Source organism: Papaver somniferum, chromosome 2 (assembly GCF_003573695.1).
Source record: "Papaver somniferum cultivar HN1 chromosome 2, ASM357369v1, whole genome shotgun sequence".
In the NCBI taxonomy this organism is placed as follows: domain Eukaryota; kingdom Viridiplantae; phylum Streptophyta; class Magnoliopsida; order Ranunculales; family Papaveraceae; genus Papaver; species Papaver somniferum.
Genome location: NC_039359.1, coordinates 102,804,694 through 102,823,344, shown reverse-complemented (window position 1 = coordinate 102,823,344; position 18,651 = coordinate 102,804,694). Strand labels below are relative to the sequence as shown.

The window sequence follows — 18,651 nt, the reverse complement described above, 5'->3', positions numbered from 1 at the left end:
TTAAATTTTTGTTGAAGTCTCCCTTTCATATTTTGCAAGACTTTCTCTAAGGCAAAAATACACATAAATGTCATTCAAAGTCTTAAAAATTGGTAAGTATACAAAGTCTTTAAATTTTCTTGTTTATAACGAGTAACACAAACTTTGAACGAGATTTTACAAGTATATAACGAGTAACATATACTTACAAGGAATTTTCTAAAGTATACAGAAAATCTATTAAAGTCTCTGGAAATCAGAAAAAGTATTTATTGAGTAAACCCCCGTTAGTTTACTATTTATGTATCCATTCCTGTATGGAAATAGTAAAATTTGGAACTTGGAAGACATATTGGCCATAAGGTACGGAAGATCATACAACTTTAGTGAAAGGTCGGTCAAGAATTATATGATTAGATGATTCATGATTACTACCATCACACATACTATCAAAAGTATCCAAAGTTGATGTCAGAAAGCTTCTTCTTCTTTTTTATGAGAAGGATTCTCTCAGTATATTTCCAAATGACGAATATTTTTCATCGTGGAAAAAGAAGCATATCGTAACAGTGACATCGCCACATTATACAATATTTGTTGCTCAGCCATGATATTGTCGTGTTACTCTCATTTCAACTCACACCTTCTTTACACCTCTATTTTCACAACTTGATCATCAATTATTTGTCGCTCATCCATGAATTATGGCTTGACAACTTGATCATGCATGAGTTCGACCCATTAACTATAATGGAGAAGCAGACGTTTTTATTTGTAGAAATTTCGTATTGTAAAAAACATTGTAGTTTGTCCATAGTCTATAGTAATATTTGGTTGAACTTCTGCGCAGACAACGGAAAACCCAATAATGATTCTTGAATTTAGAATAGTTGTTTTTCCTTATCAACGAAGAAGTAACCTTTTATGTTGTTTTAATATGTAAAAGTTATCGGTGCATAAAGGGTGGTCAAACGAAGGCTGATGTAGTAAAACAATCTCGAAAAGTTAAATTCAAATGTTGAATTTACTTTTATCTTTACACTTATTTATTTTATTTTTGCAAATTGTATCCACGAAGAACTGGAAATGAATATCAATAAGAAAATACAAAATTTTCGAATATGAAATTTAAATCAAGAAGAACATGAGAGGAATATCCACACCATTAAGGAGTTAAACAAATTTAACCTTAATATGTTGGATGGTCCATATTCACCACCTACATCTCCCTGAAGTCGATGATTAAGATCTTTAGTTGAATGTCATTTACTTGAAGTTTGTATGTTAATACTTTACTAGTTTTCATTAATTAAAAATGGAATTACATTTGTACTATATAATAACAATTAATCAGAAGAAGAAAAAAGTTATGTTTGTCCTACATAATATCATGTAATTTGACATAAAAGTTATATTTGTTTTACTATTGTTGATTAAGGTCCGGAATCCAATTTGCATCCTCATAATTTGTTGTGCATAAAATATTAGTGATGCCTTGAAAAAATCTATAAGCTTAATGACTAGAAGAAGAAGGTTAAATTATCTCCATAACTCACTGAATAAACTGACCCTTTTTAGTGAGTTCTCCAAAACTTCTTTGGATTCATCCTCTTCAAAACCAGAATAATCTTCGTAAAAGTGAGAAACAATATTCTCCAAGTTTCTTGTCATTTGATAATGTCGATTTACAAATATGGACATAATTTCATCGTCACGTTAGCTTTTTTCCATATCGGTCTTGTGGTAATTGTCCATAATTGAAGCTCTTCTTGGATTTTTCATAAGAGTTGGTGAACTTACACATAAATGGGTATACCACCAATATAAAAATAATTTCATACATTTAGTATATGCCCTTTTAAATATCAAACTCAATGGAGATCAATGAATTGTGATTATTTACCTCTAGGATGCCAAATATAAATATTAAAGCTCAACTGTGATGGGGATGTGGTACATAAGGATAAGTAGAGTTCCACTAAAATTGCAGAGCCCAATCATAATATGGGGCCATATTCATATCTTGTAGAGTTTTAAGCCGACAAACCTTTGACACGCTGCTTGTATTGGGAAAGAGTAACCGGCCGAGTGTCCATAACACAAATAATTTTTTGAGTTCATATACTCCATTAGGATCTATTGAGTCCTTCTTGCACTGTAAAAAACTCTTCAACACGAAATATCGCAGTCCACCATATTTCAATTGTTTATAATCTTGTCGCAAAGTGTATCTACATAAATACTGGAAGAGTCGTCTTTCATTTCCCATATAATGCCCAATCAATATGATTGAATGGAATTGCATCTCCCATCCTATTTATTATTCCATGTATGAATAAAAAATCAAGAGGGGTGTGGTTATCATGTAACATCGATTATATCTAGATTTGTTGATCACCAAGTGTATATGAAATTAAAGTATAATTTAAAAACTTACTTATCTCGAAGTATTTGAAATGGAAGGTGACGTGGTAAGCCATCACATTTCTGCTAATATTTGAAGAATTAGGTTGATATGTTTTTCGTGATAAATGAAATAGCACCTCTGCCGAGGATATATTTCAAATCTTTCTCGGACTAGAGGAGGTCGGCACGCTAAAATAATTTTCGATTCTGACCAATTATCTCTTCTTTATGCCAATATATATGATTTGGAAGTACATTTGGACAAGACACGTGTTTAGGATGGTCAAAATCATATATACTATTCTGAGACAAATCCTAAGATACGGTACTTCAGGTTTTCGATTTTGCTTTTTCCAGAAAAATAATCATAACATTGATAACTTAGTTGAACTAGAACAAAAATCAGAAGTATTTGTTAATATATTGGCATAAAGATCGATCTTCGGAAGAAAAAATATTGTTAATAAGAAGTAGATTAATTAGGTAGTAGAATGTAGAGAAGTGTATGGTGAGAGTGGAAATTAAGTGTGAACTCATAGATTTGATAGAATAAAGTTGTTAGCAATATAGTCGTCGGAGACATGGGTATTGATGTTGTGTCCTTTCTCTTGTCATTTGATTCATAATCAGTCTTTTCATATTTTAATGCAATGACAAAGAATGTTTTCACATTCACCTGGCTTAGCAAAAAAATTTAATTTCCAGTTCCCGTAAAAATTGCCCTAATATATATATATATTATTCACTTAACATATTTTATTTATAATTTCTCAACAAAAAAAATAATCATAGTAAGATAACTCATTTACATTGATGGCAAATCAAAGTTACATAAGTAATAAACTCAACATGAACCCAAAGAAGATCATAAATAACAGTAAAAAGCCGAAAATTCCACAAGAGAAGGAAACTAAATATGTGTATGAGAATAAATCCGATTGTATTGAAGAAAGAGATGGTTTTTGGCACAAACGCCAACCATTTTGATTTTTTTTCTTCACAACTAACTAGAAAATCGAGAATAAAATTTTTGAACAACATTAGATGATATTTAATTAGAGGACTACATTTTTCCATTGGTCTTATGATTGTGTTATTCGTTTAGGGTTTTATGCGGACTTTTAACTTGTGACATTTTGTGAATTAATAAATGGAAATTGGTGGTACTTTTGGAAAACCGCTTTTATGTAAAAGCAAGGACTACGGGTAGTTGGGAGTCTTTCAAAATGAAAAACGTGATCAAATTTGGTCTTATATTGGGTGAGAAACCTCCTTTCACCCAAAACTCAATCAATGTATCATTTAGTCGGATGAGAGAGTGGAAGTCTTCGCTACATGGCAAGCTGTTTGTCGTATGAAAAAAAAACTAAAAGAGTTTTAAACTACACAACAAACAGTCTGCCATCTGTGCATTCTGGTAATTTTCTCTTTTAAGAAAAACACTCTCGACAACATTTAATGAATTTTTAAAAAGAAAATCTATAGACTCTTCTTTTCCTTTTTGATCCATTTCTTCCCGTAGTGGGATCATCCTATATCAGCTCCATTCTTTTTCATTTTTAAAAAAATAGTTTGTTAAAACAGTTTATCCCATAACCCTTGCTTTAAGGGGTATTTTTTAAATCCATATGGCCTAATTTTTGGTTAATGTACAATATTATTATTTTTTTCCTTTTTGGTAAACAACAGGAAGAAACAAAACGACCATTAAGAGGTCATAATTCCTAGCTTAGAGACGAGATCTCCAGGAATTTGATATGGTGTCCATTTAACTTGGACATTGTTGGAAAAAGCATGTGCAATAAGGGAATGAGCCGTGTTGTTAGCACTTTTGGGAGCGAAACTGACTGCACTCTATTAACAGATCTATCTAGGAATTTAATGTTCCGATGAATCTCCAAATTTTCCAAGGAGATGAGTGAGCTTTCACCATTAAAGAAGTTCACCACTACTTGACAATCTCCCTCAATAATCACCGAATTACAGCCGCGCCAGATAGCAAGTTCAACAGCTAATATAAATCCATCAGCTTCTACCACTACTGGGGTATCTGAGACACCCACTCTTGTGCTCATACCGTAATAAATACCATCGTGGTTTCTTGCAATAACTGCAGAGGCATACTGACCCTTTTTAACGACTGCATTAACGTTGATTTTGATACTGTTTGTTGGAGGAACTATCCAGTTATGAGCTGAAACGTTGTCAGCTTCGAGATGTTGAGTTGCACCTTCTGTTTCTACGGATTTTTCGGAACCAAAGTATAAACTAGACCAATATAGAGGATTTCCGAGATTGAATTACAGCTTTCATGCGTTAAAAACATACTAGTTCAGTTTCATGTTTCAAAAAATACTAGTAAAATTCCATTAAATCTTAAAACATATCCTCAAGAATATTATCACAAAGGAAAATAAAATGAATGGTATTTATATAAAATGGCCAAAAAAGAAAATGACATTATTTTACATTTGGTTATTTTTCTTCTTATAATCCATATGTGAAAACGTAAAGAATCTACTTTTTCCATATGGTATAGTATATGTTTTTGTGTGTATCATACTCTTTCATAAACTAGCGCATTATGTGACTTGTAATGTCTCTGTATACCGGTTTTAAATCAATAGTTGGTAATTAACGGTAGAAGTAGAACACAAGTCGTGCAAGTATTAACATAATTAATGGCTTATATAGTTTGTTTTTGTTTTCAGTTGGCTTAAGAAGCTCTATGGTGGTTAAACAAGATTCCAAAAATTTACTCCGCAGGGTTGGTAACGCAAATCAAATCAGATGCTAATGCGAGTACTGATCAACTCACGCCTTCTTTTTTCTCACTAGGTCAGTGTTGTTGGTAATGTGAACCTATGTCTAAAAAGGTCATTTTCTCATTTATGCTCCAAGCATTATTTTGTTTATTTATTTATTTTTCTGAAGCAGCTCCAAGCATTATGAATGACGAATCTAACACTGATCCTCTACATGAACAAAAACAAAGAATTATAATTAATTATTTAACATGTTATATTCTGACATCCTAAATCTCATGGTCACTTGGGTCAGGTGATGGAATTGTGGGTCAAGTTTGGAGCGTCACAAATTTTGATTTAATTCGAGGGGTTAACAAGTGACAATCGGTTGGCATATCCATTCATGAGGTTTGGTGAACAGTACGCGCACCCCCACGTTCCCTGTGCGAATAGTAATGTGCCATTGCAAAATGCGTCTTTTTCTCGAAGGACCCTAACTTTTTGTGCCTTCTCCTACAATTATGCATATAATCTGTCTTCTAAAGTAATAATTAACAAAACTAAAGTCTCATGATTAGTGTATATGGGATTCTATGTCTTAATCATTAATCACAGTCTCTTTTTTTTCTCAATTCAGATCTTGTAATCAGGAGATGCGTACGAGTTCATTTTTATAAGAGTTAGATTTATACGGATTAGGGCAAACCTAATGCAGTTACTTGTGTATTATCCCATAATAACGTCCTCCCAAATAAACACATATATTCTGATACTCAACGATAGCCTTGAAACATATTGTAAAATGCTTATTAATTTGTGGATTTGTGGGTAAAGTAAACATAAAATTGGTTAAAAAAATTAAAATCAACAATTTCTGGGTAAAAAGGATGTTTAGATACTTTTTTGATTTTTAATTTATATCATGATACATCCAGTTTCATCCTTACTATTTTTTAAGTTTAAGTTAGGATGAATCCAGTTTCATCCTTGCTATTTTTCTGGTGTCCATTTCACCCATAATAATATTTACTCGTCCATTTAAACTATGTTTTAAAAATATTTAGACAAATAACTCATTTTCCTTAAAGTAAAAGTAGATTGTGACTAGAAAAATATTTAAATAATTTTGCAATTTATCATGGATTACTAATTTTCATATTTGTGTCAAATGGTAGGTAAGAAGAGAAAGAGTACCGACATTTTGTCTTGCCCGAGAAAACGACGTCTTACAATGAACATTAGTTTTGTGTATAATTTGCTCCCTCTCGTAAAAATAAAAAAGAAATGCGACTGTATTATACTATATGATTATAGATCGGAATATTGGAGATGTTGGTCAGCTCTTAATACAGAACAGGGCTGAATTGGAGGCTATGGAAACTAATTGGGCGTCATGACACATTTTATACCCACACCCAAAAATATATGGGGCTTCCAAAAATGAGGGTGAAATACTTATTTTATCCTTCTCTAATAACTAAACCTAAAATCCTAATACTAATCGAGTGAGGCCCCCATTCACAACTCAAAACAAAACTCTTCTTCTTCTCCTCCCATACCCTCTCTCTGCACCTCCATCTTCTCCATTAACGACTCAGAGGAGAATTTTTTTTTTCTCAACCGATTCTTCGCGTAATCGTCGATTAATTTTAATCGACGATTAACGATCAACTTCTTCTACAAACATGGCTCGTACAAAGCAGATCGTTAGAAAGGCAAATCAGAGACTGAGCAAAAAATCAAATCAGCCGGTGAAGGAAATGGCTCCGATCAGAAGGTATGTTCAGTAAAAACCCCAACTGTAACTTGGGTTTGTGTTTAATTTGATGTTCTACTGAAAAATTAGGGTTTGAATCAGGAAAATAGGATTCTCAGAAATTGAGTCGTTAATCACTAGGTTTTATTTCTTAACGATTTTGCGGATGCATGTAAATTTCATCAAAAATCGTTAACCATTAGGGTGGCGGAGAAAACAATCCTTGCTGTAATTTTTTTTAGAGGTTAGAATCGTTAACAGATTTTTTTTTTCTTAACGATTTTTGATCTGCATGTTAAGTTAATAAAAAATCGTTAACCATTAGTAATATGTGAAAACGACTCTAGGTTGTGTGCTAGTTTCTATAGACGACCCTTTTTATTCATCAACGACTCTATGATATGCCTAAACACATCTCTGTCCCAAATAATGAAAGAGTCGTTTATTTTAAAAAAAAAAAAATTCTGACGACCCTATGGTATGCCTAAACACATCTCTGTCCCAAATAATGAAAGGGTCGTTTATTTTTAAAAAAAAATCTGACGACCCTTTGGTATGACTAAATAGATCTCTGTCCCAAATAATGAAAGGGTCGTTTATTTTTTTAAAAAATTATGACGACCCTTTGATATTTCTTGTTTTGTTGTCTTTGACCTATAGTAGCAAGAATAAAAAATATAAGCTTCCACTGGTAACTCCTCCATCCAGACCTCTCCGCAACACAAAATACCTAAATGCTGGTCTATTACGAGGTAAAACACCGAGTGAGGTAGATTTACTTATCCGCGAACCCAGAGACCCATGTGATGATTCTTATGAATTGTCCTCTTCATCCTCTCCTGTCATATCTGCAACTGGAAGCATAGAAGAAGAAGTCGCAGAACATGACGAAATTGCTTTAGGAGGTGAATATGTTGCTTATGATGATGATGATGGTAATGATGGTAATGGTGGTGATGGTGGTAATCATGGAAATGAGGAGGAGGAGATTCAGGAGGATGAAGGTAATGATGATGATGAGGATGAGGATGGAAATGATGGTGCTAGCGGTGATGAAGAGGGGGATGAGGATGATGATAATGATGAAAATGGTAAGGAAAGAAATGATGGTAGTAGTGGTGATGATGATGATGATGAGGAGGAGGAGATTCAGGAGGATGCGGTGCAAACACAGCCACAGCCGAAGAAGAAATTTCCAAATGCACCGAGTGCACGACACATTCCACCCACGCGTTTGCAGCTTACTCGTCTACCCGGTGGGAAATCCAGAGGTGAACCTAAAGATGGCGGCAAAGTTCTATTTGGATATGATAGCTCGTGGGCCCGTACCATCAATGAGACAATTGTAACGATCTCAACTTTGCTTTTCATATGATTTGTTGATATTTAATTTTTTATGTTTTAATTCTATTTGTTTGTCTTTCGTAGGATCATAAGAATGCCACGCATCTTTTTAGACACCAATCTTCTTATGTAAAAATGAAAAAATGGCCCCTCGAAGGTGAATGTGCAAGAGTGCGAGACATTGTTGAAAACTCAGGTTTGTATGCTGCCGTTCAAAACTCCGTGATTGCATATGACAAGGCTGCAATATCATGTTTTACTGGAAAGTTTACTTAAACGCTCATCTTCTTCCTTAGAACGTTGATTACCCTTCTTAGTATGGATCTTTTGGATTTGATTCTTGCAATTAGAAAAAAGATTGGTTTGGATGTGCCACGTACAAAGAAATTGTTGAGCAAGTGGAAAGACTTGACGAACGATACTCATAATTGCAAAATATATATCCATAAATATAACCTGTGGCGTCTCTTCTCCACGGTAAATCAACCTCACTTGTTCCAACGCCCAAACATAGTCCTCTATTTCTTCTTTTTCCATAAAGCACCATGCAACGGTGAATGAATTTTTATCCGAAGTATGGCTTACCACGTTCTACATCGGCATGTTATACTTGTTTGTCTTGTAGGTGCAATCTATGAATAGAACCTGGTAAAAACACTGAGCCAAATCCATCATCCTTGGATGTGCAAGAAAAATATGAGTCACTTTCTCATCCGGACCCACCTTAGTTTGCATGGCGTAGTTAAGAGTTTCTGCTAACCACTCTGATTGTTGCATAATGAACCTACCATCCCATTCAGTTCTCTTAATCGTTGATTTGGCGGCGTTGATTGTGGAAATGATGGAAAAGTTATCCTTATCTTCCATCCTTATTGCATTTAGGATCTTAAGTGGTCTAAATCCCTTCATCTGCCTAACTTTATCCATCTGATGTGGTTTCAACCGGGCATATGCAGGGTGTCCATATAAACTTGTGAGTGGAGGATGGTTGTGACGACCGTCCGGAATACTATACAACCGGAATAGATCGGTTTCATGGCGTCTTTTGAAAACAATCCTGAACGGGCATTCACACTTCTTCGAATTTGTTCTATAGACCCTAGTCGTCTTCTTCTCATACTTGTAATTCTTGCCTTTGTGACTTTCTCCCTTCTTACCCGCTCTCTCGCATACCATTTCCATCTTGTTACCATCGACGTGTCTACTTTTAACAACCACACACATCTTCTCTTTTGACTTATGGATAAGCCATTCCTTGATGTCATCCTTGGTTTCCCATGCCTACATTGAGCAAACAATTAAATTATACAACCATGAGATCACTAATAAAATTATTTGAATATATAAATATATCGACTCGGTTAAGGTAAACGTACCAAATCAGACGTATAGTGTTGGGAGGTATCCGGCCCAATGTAGATACGGGTTCTGGCTGGGAGCATTGTCGAACTACCAACTAAAAAACAAAACACAAAACCATTAAATTAGAGGGTCGTCAAGATATTATATGCAGATCAACGACACCACATAAAGTCGTCAACAAATCTTTTGCAGATTAACGACTTTGATTCATCTTACATTAGAGTCGTCAATCTGCTAAAATGACAATTGCCGACACTTTAACAAAGGTTGACGACTCTCCGTGTACACTAATGACCCCTGATAAATATATATACACCATTCTGCTCGGTTTCTTTTAGAGTCGTACGGTTATATATGTCCAACCTGACGACGAAATATACTGAGTCTAAGAGTCGTTTAGTTGTAACCGAATTTTAGTAACGACTCATGATAGTATTTGCATTTATTGGAGAATTTAACTCAACCAAATGTGGTTGAGGCAGTTGGGTCGCTCAATTTTATAAATAGAGACCCATATCTCACCTCTTCCTTATCAAAACCCTAATTATCAACCTTTTTTTCTCCTTCTCAAAACAAGAGCAAATACCATGACTACTCCCTACACTTTCGAAGAGAATTGCGCCATTACGAGAGCTTGGTTGACAGTCACAAACCACTTTGAAAGTCTAGACAAAGACATTGATGAAACATCGGATGCTTGGTGGACCGCGTATTCATCGTTTTTGTGGCATTGGACGGAAATCGCAACTCAAGGTCTTTGAAACAAGTCAAGGAACGCTTCAAGGAGATAAAATTCGAGTGTGACGTTTTGAAAAGAGAATTTACGGCCGTAAGGGAAGCCTTTCTGGATATGCTGAGTGCTATAAGAGTAAGTATTTAAACAAGAGGTAAAACTTATCCAAAGCTATGATCGATACTAACTAAGTATGTTTGCGTTTTCGTTTTCAGATGAAGAAGGCGTATGGATACTACGAGGTGCTTCGTGGGAAAAAGTTTGAGTTACATGATTGCTACTTTATCTTCAATGGAACCATGTATAATTACATGCTTTATGATTGAGTGCAGAAGTGAATTGTTATCATGTATTGTATTTAACCCTATGAAAGATGTATGACTTTTACAATTCAATGAAATGGTTATATGAAATCAGAAATTATTAAAAAAAAAAAAAACAATTTGAGTCGTCAATATTAGAGATGTATAAAAAAAGGACTCTCATTTAATATGAAAGGGTCGTCCGTATATAGTAATGCTTAACTGACGACCCTTACAGTGATAACTACAGAGAGTAAAAGGTTTTTTAGTCGTTCGGTTCTAAATATATAGAATTAACGACTCTATATTACCTAAAAGATGGAGTCGTCATCTTTTAGGAACCTCATTGATGATTTTTCATAACTGAACAATGGAGTCGTTTATTTTGGTGCCAATTTATTGACGACTCTACAGGGTCGTTAGTTAATTATACTCACGACCTAACGACCCTCACACTGAGCTGTTGCATAGTGACCATGAATCGACCACTTGGAGCACCATTCATGCTATTTGAAGAGTATAGGAAGTTTACATGATTGTTCAGAGCTTTGGGTTCTTCATTTTGAGTATTGGTTCCTTCATTTTGAGCAAAAGGATCTTCATTTGCAACAATTATCAAAGCTTCCTCTATTAACATCTCTTCATCAAACATCCAATCCATATGATTAGTTGAGACAATCTCACCATCAACACAATCATGTATGTTGTTTGAAGCTTCACCAACATCATTTCCTCCACTAGAATCACTCATTTCAAATAACCCTAAGTTTTCCCCCAAAACTCAACTTCTTCTTCTCCACAACACAAAAACACAATTTTTCTTTTATCAAATTTTTATCCTTAAATCTGATTTTAATCTACCCAAATTAATTAAATAATCAACACTCAATTAACACTAATAATCCAGGGGTAGTTTAGCCATTTCTAAAAAAGTGGGATAAGGGATAACTCCCAATTACTATTTCATGACCTTTTTTTGTCCTGTAGCTAGGGGTCCCCAATTACTATTTCAGGACCCCCAATTCAGCCCTGAAACAGAAGTATATCAATATATTTAGGTGAAGCTTTGTGATGTGTATATATGTATAATCTCTTCAATATTCAGTAATACAAAACATTGTCAGGATACAATCATGCACGCATGTAAACAAAGTTATGAGAAACTAAAAGTCCTTGCAACTTATTGCAAAAAAACAAAGTTGTCAACATTTTATCTTTGAACTGTTTGCTTTGCTAATATGCATTGCCGTAACATGTCACTATTGTCAACATTTTATCTTCGGACCGTTTGCTAAGGTGGGTTGTGGTAACATGTCACCAGTATCGATGGCATTGCAGTTTAGAGAGATAAGTTGAAAAAATGGATTGGAGTCGATCCGATATAACTTGGTGATGATACAAAATAAAAGAGGAATATAGAGTTAGACAGGACGGATATGATTATCCGGGTCCTGACTCCTATGTTGTGCTAAGGTTTTGAAGAAATATTACAACACATAATCAATGACACCAGGGACGGAGCTAGGATTTTGAAAATGGATGGGCAAGTTACATATATATATATATATATATATATATATATATATATATATATATATATATATATATATATATATATATATATATATATATATATATTAGGGGTGCAAATGGACTAAAATTCCTAATATTTGGCTTAAATGATCAAATTTGGGGTTGGCACTAGTTGAGATGGGTGGGTAATTGCACACCCACCCTTCCATGTGGCTCTGCCCCTGAATGACACATTTGTTTCTTTGGCAGGGTATGACACATAGTTTTTAGCGTGTGACATGCTAATACGTTTTTCGCCAAGAATCACTGGTTTTTATAGCTTTTTATTTTCATTTTTTTAAGTGTCAAGTCTATTGGGACGATCAGCAAAAATCATCAAATTTGCTTATTATGATGGTTTGTTAAGCAAACTTAATTTTCTTTGATCAGAAAAGAAGATGTATTAAAAGAGGAAAGAATGTACAACAACTCTGCCAATGGTAGAGAATAGAAAGAAGCAGCAAAAACTTAAAGTTACAGGAAGATTGTAAGCTTATTCCATTAGAAATCAATGGAAATTGGTGGGTGATTGTAAGCTTATTCCATCGGGATCTTAAACCTGTGATTTGATATATTCTCTGTTAATTTCATTATCAAGTTTGATTGTGCATTCTTTCCTCTTTTAATATCAAATCACAGGTTTGACAAGTTACTAATCAAGATCTTAAAATCAGGAATTGGGTTTCAAATTTTGGTCCAGCAAATCAGAGAAGTTCTGAGGCTATGGTTGGGTCAGATTACCTGGTTTTGGTTTGGAATTCTGGAAAAAGAAAACACTTTTTACAATCTATAAGGAATAGATAGATAATGCTACTGAAAAATGTAAAATGGGTTATTATGCTAATGTACTAGTAGAGGTGGATTTTTCTCAACCCATTCCAAATAAAATATGGATTGAAACAAAATCTGGTGGTTCCTATCAAAACATTTTGATTGTGGATTGTCCAAAATTCTGCAATACTTGTAAGGTTGTTGAATATCTCATTATAGAATGCAGAGCAAAAAAAAAAAAAGAATAAAGAGACTCAAGTTGGTGGAAGTAAGCAGAACAATAATCCAAGAAGAGTGGTTCCACATATTACTCCTTTTGATATTTGTAATATAACAGAAGTTGAAGATCAGTCTGTCAGGCAGGTAAGAAGTCAAAATCCAGAAGTTGATCTAATTGTTTCTAGTATCATTACACCAATCTCACGTAATAAAGTTAGTACTTCTGAATCACTACATCCACTAGGTAGTAGATTTAATACTTTGAAAGAAAATGTGAAAATGCGGGGGTCTAACAACCACACCCAACAATTCGTTTGGCAATCTGAGAGGACTTACTCCAATACACTTTCTAGAGAGTCAACTAGACAGACAGACTCAATCTAGAGTATAGTATATCAAAGAGATTAATATCTCCAACTCTTAATTCAATCATCAATCAACAAAAGGAAATCTGCGAGCCCGATTGAATATAAGAGGAGTTACTTGAACGGTACCAAAGACCAATGTTCAAGTGTCAGTCAATGTAAATCAACAACCAAAGGTTGGATATTCTAATTGATTGATCTTAACGCACAACCTGTGATATTTCAATTGTATAACAAAATATAATATGGAAAAGAAATAACACGGACACCAGAATTTTGTTAACGAGGAAACCGCAAATGCAGAAAAATCCCGGGACCTAGTCTAAATTGAACACCACACTGTATTAAGCCGCTACATACTCTAGCCTACTACCAATTAACTTTGGACTGGACTATAGTTGAAACCTAATCAATCTCACACTGATTCAAGGTATAGTTGTGCTCCTTACGTCTCTGATCCCAGCAGGGTACTACACACTTGATTCCCTTAGCTGATCTCACCCACAACTAAGAGTTGCTACGACCCAAAGTCGAAGACTTGATAGACAAATCTGTCTCACACAGAAAAGTCTATAGCATTGAATAAATCTGTCTCCCACAGAAATACCCAAGAGTTTTGTTCCGCCTTTTAATAAATCAAGGTGAACAGGGACCAATTGATAAACCAGACTTATATTCCCGACGAACAGCCTAGTATTATCAATCACCTCACAATAATCTTAATCGACTAGCGAAACAAGATATTGTGGAACCACAAACGATGAGACGAAGGTGTTTGTGACTACTTTTCTATCTTGTTTATCGAATAAATTAATCTCAAGCCAATCTTACGATTGCACTCAATCACGATAGAAATAGCAAGATCAGATCACACAACTACAAAGAGAATAGTTGGGTCTGGCTTCACAATCCCAATGAAGTATTCAAGTCGTTAACCTACAGGGTCTCGAGAAGAAACCTAAGGTTGAAGGAGAATCGACTCTAGTTATGCAACTATTAACACACAGGAGGCGTGGGGATTAGTTTTCCCATTTGCTAGAGTTCTCCTTTATATAGTTTTCAAATCAGGGTTTGCAATCCAAGTTACCTTGGTAACAAAGCATTCAATATTCAGCGTTAGATGAAAAACCTGATTCAACCAAGATAAATATTTCAACCGTTAGATCGAACTTAGCTTGTTACAAACAAATAAAATGTACCCTCGTTTAGGTTTATGCAGCCGTACCTAGACGTGTACACCATGTTGGTCCATAAATAGTTAATCGAGGTTATCCATATGATAACTTTCATATCAACCTTATTCATCTTAACCATAACTAGTTCAAATGACTCAAATCAAACTAGTTAAAGAGTTGTTCAATTGTTATATTCTCATAAAATTATACGAGAACACAAATGAAGCAAAATCGGTTTGATTCACTCGAATCAATACATGAACATTATAGCCAAGGTTTGCAAAGATTGCATTCCTTATTAATAAATTTTTAAGTTCATGTACACAACCGATTTTAGAAAGTAACCCACTTAAGTATGCGTACTGGTATGCGTACTTAAGTAACCAGATTTGAGTTTGGTTTGGTTTTCAAACTCAATAGAAATTCACGGACATGAACTTTACGCCAGTATGCGTACGGATACGTGTACTTTAGGTAACCATATGAGTTTGGTTTAGTTTTCAAACTCAGCATAAATTCACGGACGTGAACTTCCGCCAGTATACGTACGGGTACGCATACCCAGTCTCCTTCAACCATTTTGTATACACATAAGTATGCATACTTTTGGTACCCGGATTTGGACTTATACACTAATGTGCGAACACACTATGCTTATATCCAAAGATGGTTACAAGATTCTAAACTCTTTATTTCAATCATTGAAACATTCTTAAAGGATGACAATAGCCGTTTTCACACACTATTAGCATCAAAGCAATTTTCAAGATATTGAAATAATCATTATCGAAACATTCTAAGCCTACATAAAATGATTGTATCACACAAACCATGTAAGATTTTACTCGGAAATTTTCTCATGATATAAGATGAACTTGATCGAAGCGAAAGCTTACCAACACATATTTCGAGAAATATGTAAGCAAGATATACTCAGCTCGAAATCTCAAATCTTACTAATATAAATAAAAGAGGTATTTTTGGGTGGTTTTGGTGTCACACCATGGAAATATCCAAATTATCCCTCCAATAATTATACTAGCATGTAGAGGTTAGGAAGGATATATCTATAAAATAGACAACTAAAGGATCAAGGGTCGAACCCCAGTGAACGCAACTTTGCGATTTCACATTTCTTTGATATTTTTCCATTTCTGAAACTATCGTTTCTTCGTCTCCTCTTCAGTTTCTTTCTCCTCCTCCACACCACCACTATCCACCTCCTTTAGTTTATCTTCTTTATCTTCTTTGACTATCACCACCACCAGCCATAACCGGATGTTTGAGGGTGAAAACGGTTCCTGCTGATTTCGGTAATTCCGTGTGTATGGGTGAGAAACGAGTCTAAACCCTAAACAATATACTGCAGGGGAATACTTTGATTCGAGAGATCAATCTGTATAAATCCGGCCTAAACAAAGAAATGGTCGTTTCAGACTTGCTTCGGTCACAAAGTGAAGGAGAAGGGTTGGTCTTAGGGAGGGAAGCGAAGAGAGTGTTGAGACCTGAATAGTTGATTTTGGAAGAGTAGTTGTTTGACGACTTGTATCAGAAAGTGAAACGCTAGCAGATTGGAAATCTAGCAAGTGATTTCTTAGTGTTGTGCTCTCCTGACCAAAACTTGTTGTTTGGTGGAAATAAGTGAGACCTATTTATACAAGTCGCAACGAAACGTACCCTGGTCTCGTAAGAAATGGAAACGGTTGAGTAAATTAAAGAAAATGGTAACGGGTAACGCCTGGAATTGATGTTTCCAAAATGAAGTAAACGTTTCACCATTACTTCTTGTATTTACTAACCGCCTCACCCTTATGACACTTTCCTGTAACGTGCGTAGTGTACGTCGCACACTGTAAACAGCCAGACCAATTCCCTGATAAGCATCCCCCAGTTTGTGACATGTTTTGATGTCTCGAGTGTTTTTCATGGAAAACGTGTAACATGTTTCTACGTGTGGCGTGGCCAAAGGATTTGGCGTTTGTAGCCAAGTTGGTGCCGTGACCAAACAATAGGCATCGTAGCCAGGTTGGTGCCGTGACCAAGAGTTAGCATCGCAGCCAAGACATTTCCACGAGTCGTTTGGTGGCAGGTTTGTACGGATGAGATATGCATCTCAGGAGGAAGGGTAGCCGTAGATTGTTGCAACCCTTCGTTTGGCAACCAGTGGCATGGTTGCAGTGCTTGCATGCTCTTGGCACGACCAAATTAGGGTTTTGGCGTCGTGGCCAAGAGATTGCCATAAATCGTTTGGTGGCAAGTTTGTACGGCTGAGATTCGTATATCAGGAGGAAGGGTGGCCGTTGATTGTTGCAACCCTTCGTTTGCATCTAGTGGCATGGTTTAGGCGCGGCCGAGCTAGGATTTTGGCGTAGTTTAGGCGCGGCCAAAACTAGGGTTTCGACATAGTTTAGGTGCGGCCAAAATTAGGGCTTGGCATTGGGACAAAAGTTTCCATGCGTTCGGTGGCAAGCTTGAACGGCTGAGATTTGCATCTCAGGAGGAAGGGTGGCCGTTGATTTTTGCAATCCTTATTTTTGCAGCCATCGGCATGTGGTAGGGCCGGCATGGCTTTGGCATCATTTAGGCGCGGCCAAAATTAGGGTTTTGGAAAAATAGTGATGTTTGGCCTTGGGTCGGAAGTTTCCATGCGTTAGGTGGCAAACTTGAACGGTTGAGATCTGCATCTCAGATGGAAGGGTAGTCGTTGATTGTTGCAACCCTTCGTTTGGCAGCCAGCGACATGTGGTAGGGCCGGCATGGCTTTGGCGTATTTAGGCGCGACCAAAATTAGGGTTTTGGAAAAACCGTGATTTTTGGCCTTGGGATGGAAGTTGCCATGCGTTAGGTGGCGAACTTGGACGGCTGAGATCTGCATCTTAGATGGAAGGGTAACTGTTAACTGTTGCAACCCTTCGTTTGGCAGCCAGCGGCATGTGGTAGGGCTGGCATGGCTTTGGCATATTTTAGGCGCGGCCAAAATTAGGGTTTTGGCAAAACCATGATGTTTGGCCTTGGGCCGGAAGTTGCCATGCGTTAATAGGCGAACTTGGACGGCTGAGATTTGCATCTCAGATGGAAGGGTAGCCATTGATTGTTGCAACCCTTCGTTTGGTAGCCAGCGGCATGTGGTAGGGCCGGCATGGCTTTGGCGTATTTTAGGCGCGGCCAAAATTAGGGTTTTGGCAAAACCGTGATGTTTGTCTTTGGGCCGGAAGTTGCCATGCATTAGGTGGCGAGCTTGGACGGCTGAGATCTGCATCTCAGATGGAAGGGTAGCCGTTGATTGTTGCAACCCTTCGTTTGGCAGCCAACGACATGTGGTAGGTCCGGCATGGCTTTGGCATATTTTAGGCGCGACCAAAATTAGGGTTTTGGAAAAACCGTGATACTTGGCCTTGGGCCGGAAGTTGCCATGCGTTAGTAGGTAAACTTGGACGACTGAGATTTGCATCTCAGATGGAAGGGTAGTCGTTGATTGTTGCAACCCTTCGTTTGGAAGCCAGCGGCATGTGGTAGGGCCAGCATGGCTTCGGCGCGGAGATGTGTCTGGCATGGTATGTCATTGGTACTGTGGTGCGGCTGGTATGGTTGGCATGCCTTGGCGCGAAGATGTGGCTGGCATGGCATGCAATTGGCACTAGGGTGCGGATGGCATGGTCGGCATGCCTTTGGCGCGAAGATATGGCTGGCATAGTATGCCCTTGGCACTGTGGTGCGGCTGGCATGGTCGGCATGTCTTTGGCGTGGAGATGTGGATGGCATGGCATGCCATTGGCACGATGGTGCGGCTGGCATGGTCGGCATGCCTTTGGCGCGGAGATGTGGCTGGCATGGCATGCCATTGGCACGGTGGTGCGACTGGCATGGTTGGTATACCTTTGGCGCGGAGATGTGGCTGGCATGGCATGCCATTGGCACGA

The 18,651-nt window shown here is 36.7% G+C and overlaps 1 protein-coding gene across 1 annotated transcript; it reads right to left on the bottom strand.

Moving 5' to 3' along the window:
• Positions 1-8,823: 8,823 nt before the first annotated feature.
• Positions 8,824-11,266, bottom strand: LOC113351701. Its single transcript, XM_026595640.1, has 2 exons — positions 11,162-11,266; positions 8,824-9,513 (listed from the first exon to the last, which is right to left on the bottom strand). Exons 1-2 carry the CDS (start codon positions 11,264-11,266, stop codon positions 8,824-8,826), a joined length of 795 nt encoding a protein of 264 aa, XP_026451425.1.
• Positions 11,267-18,651: the final 7,385 nt, after the last annotated feature.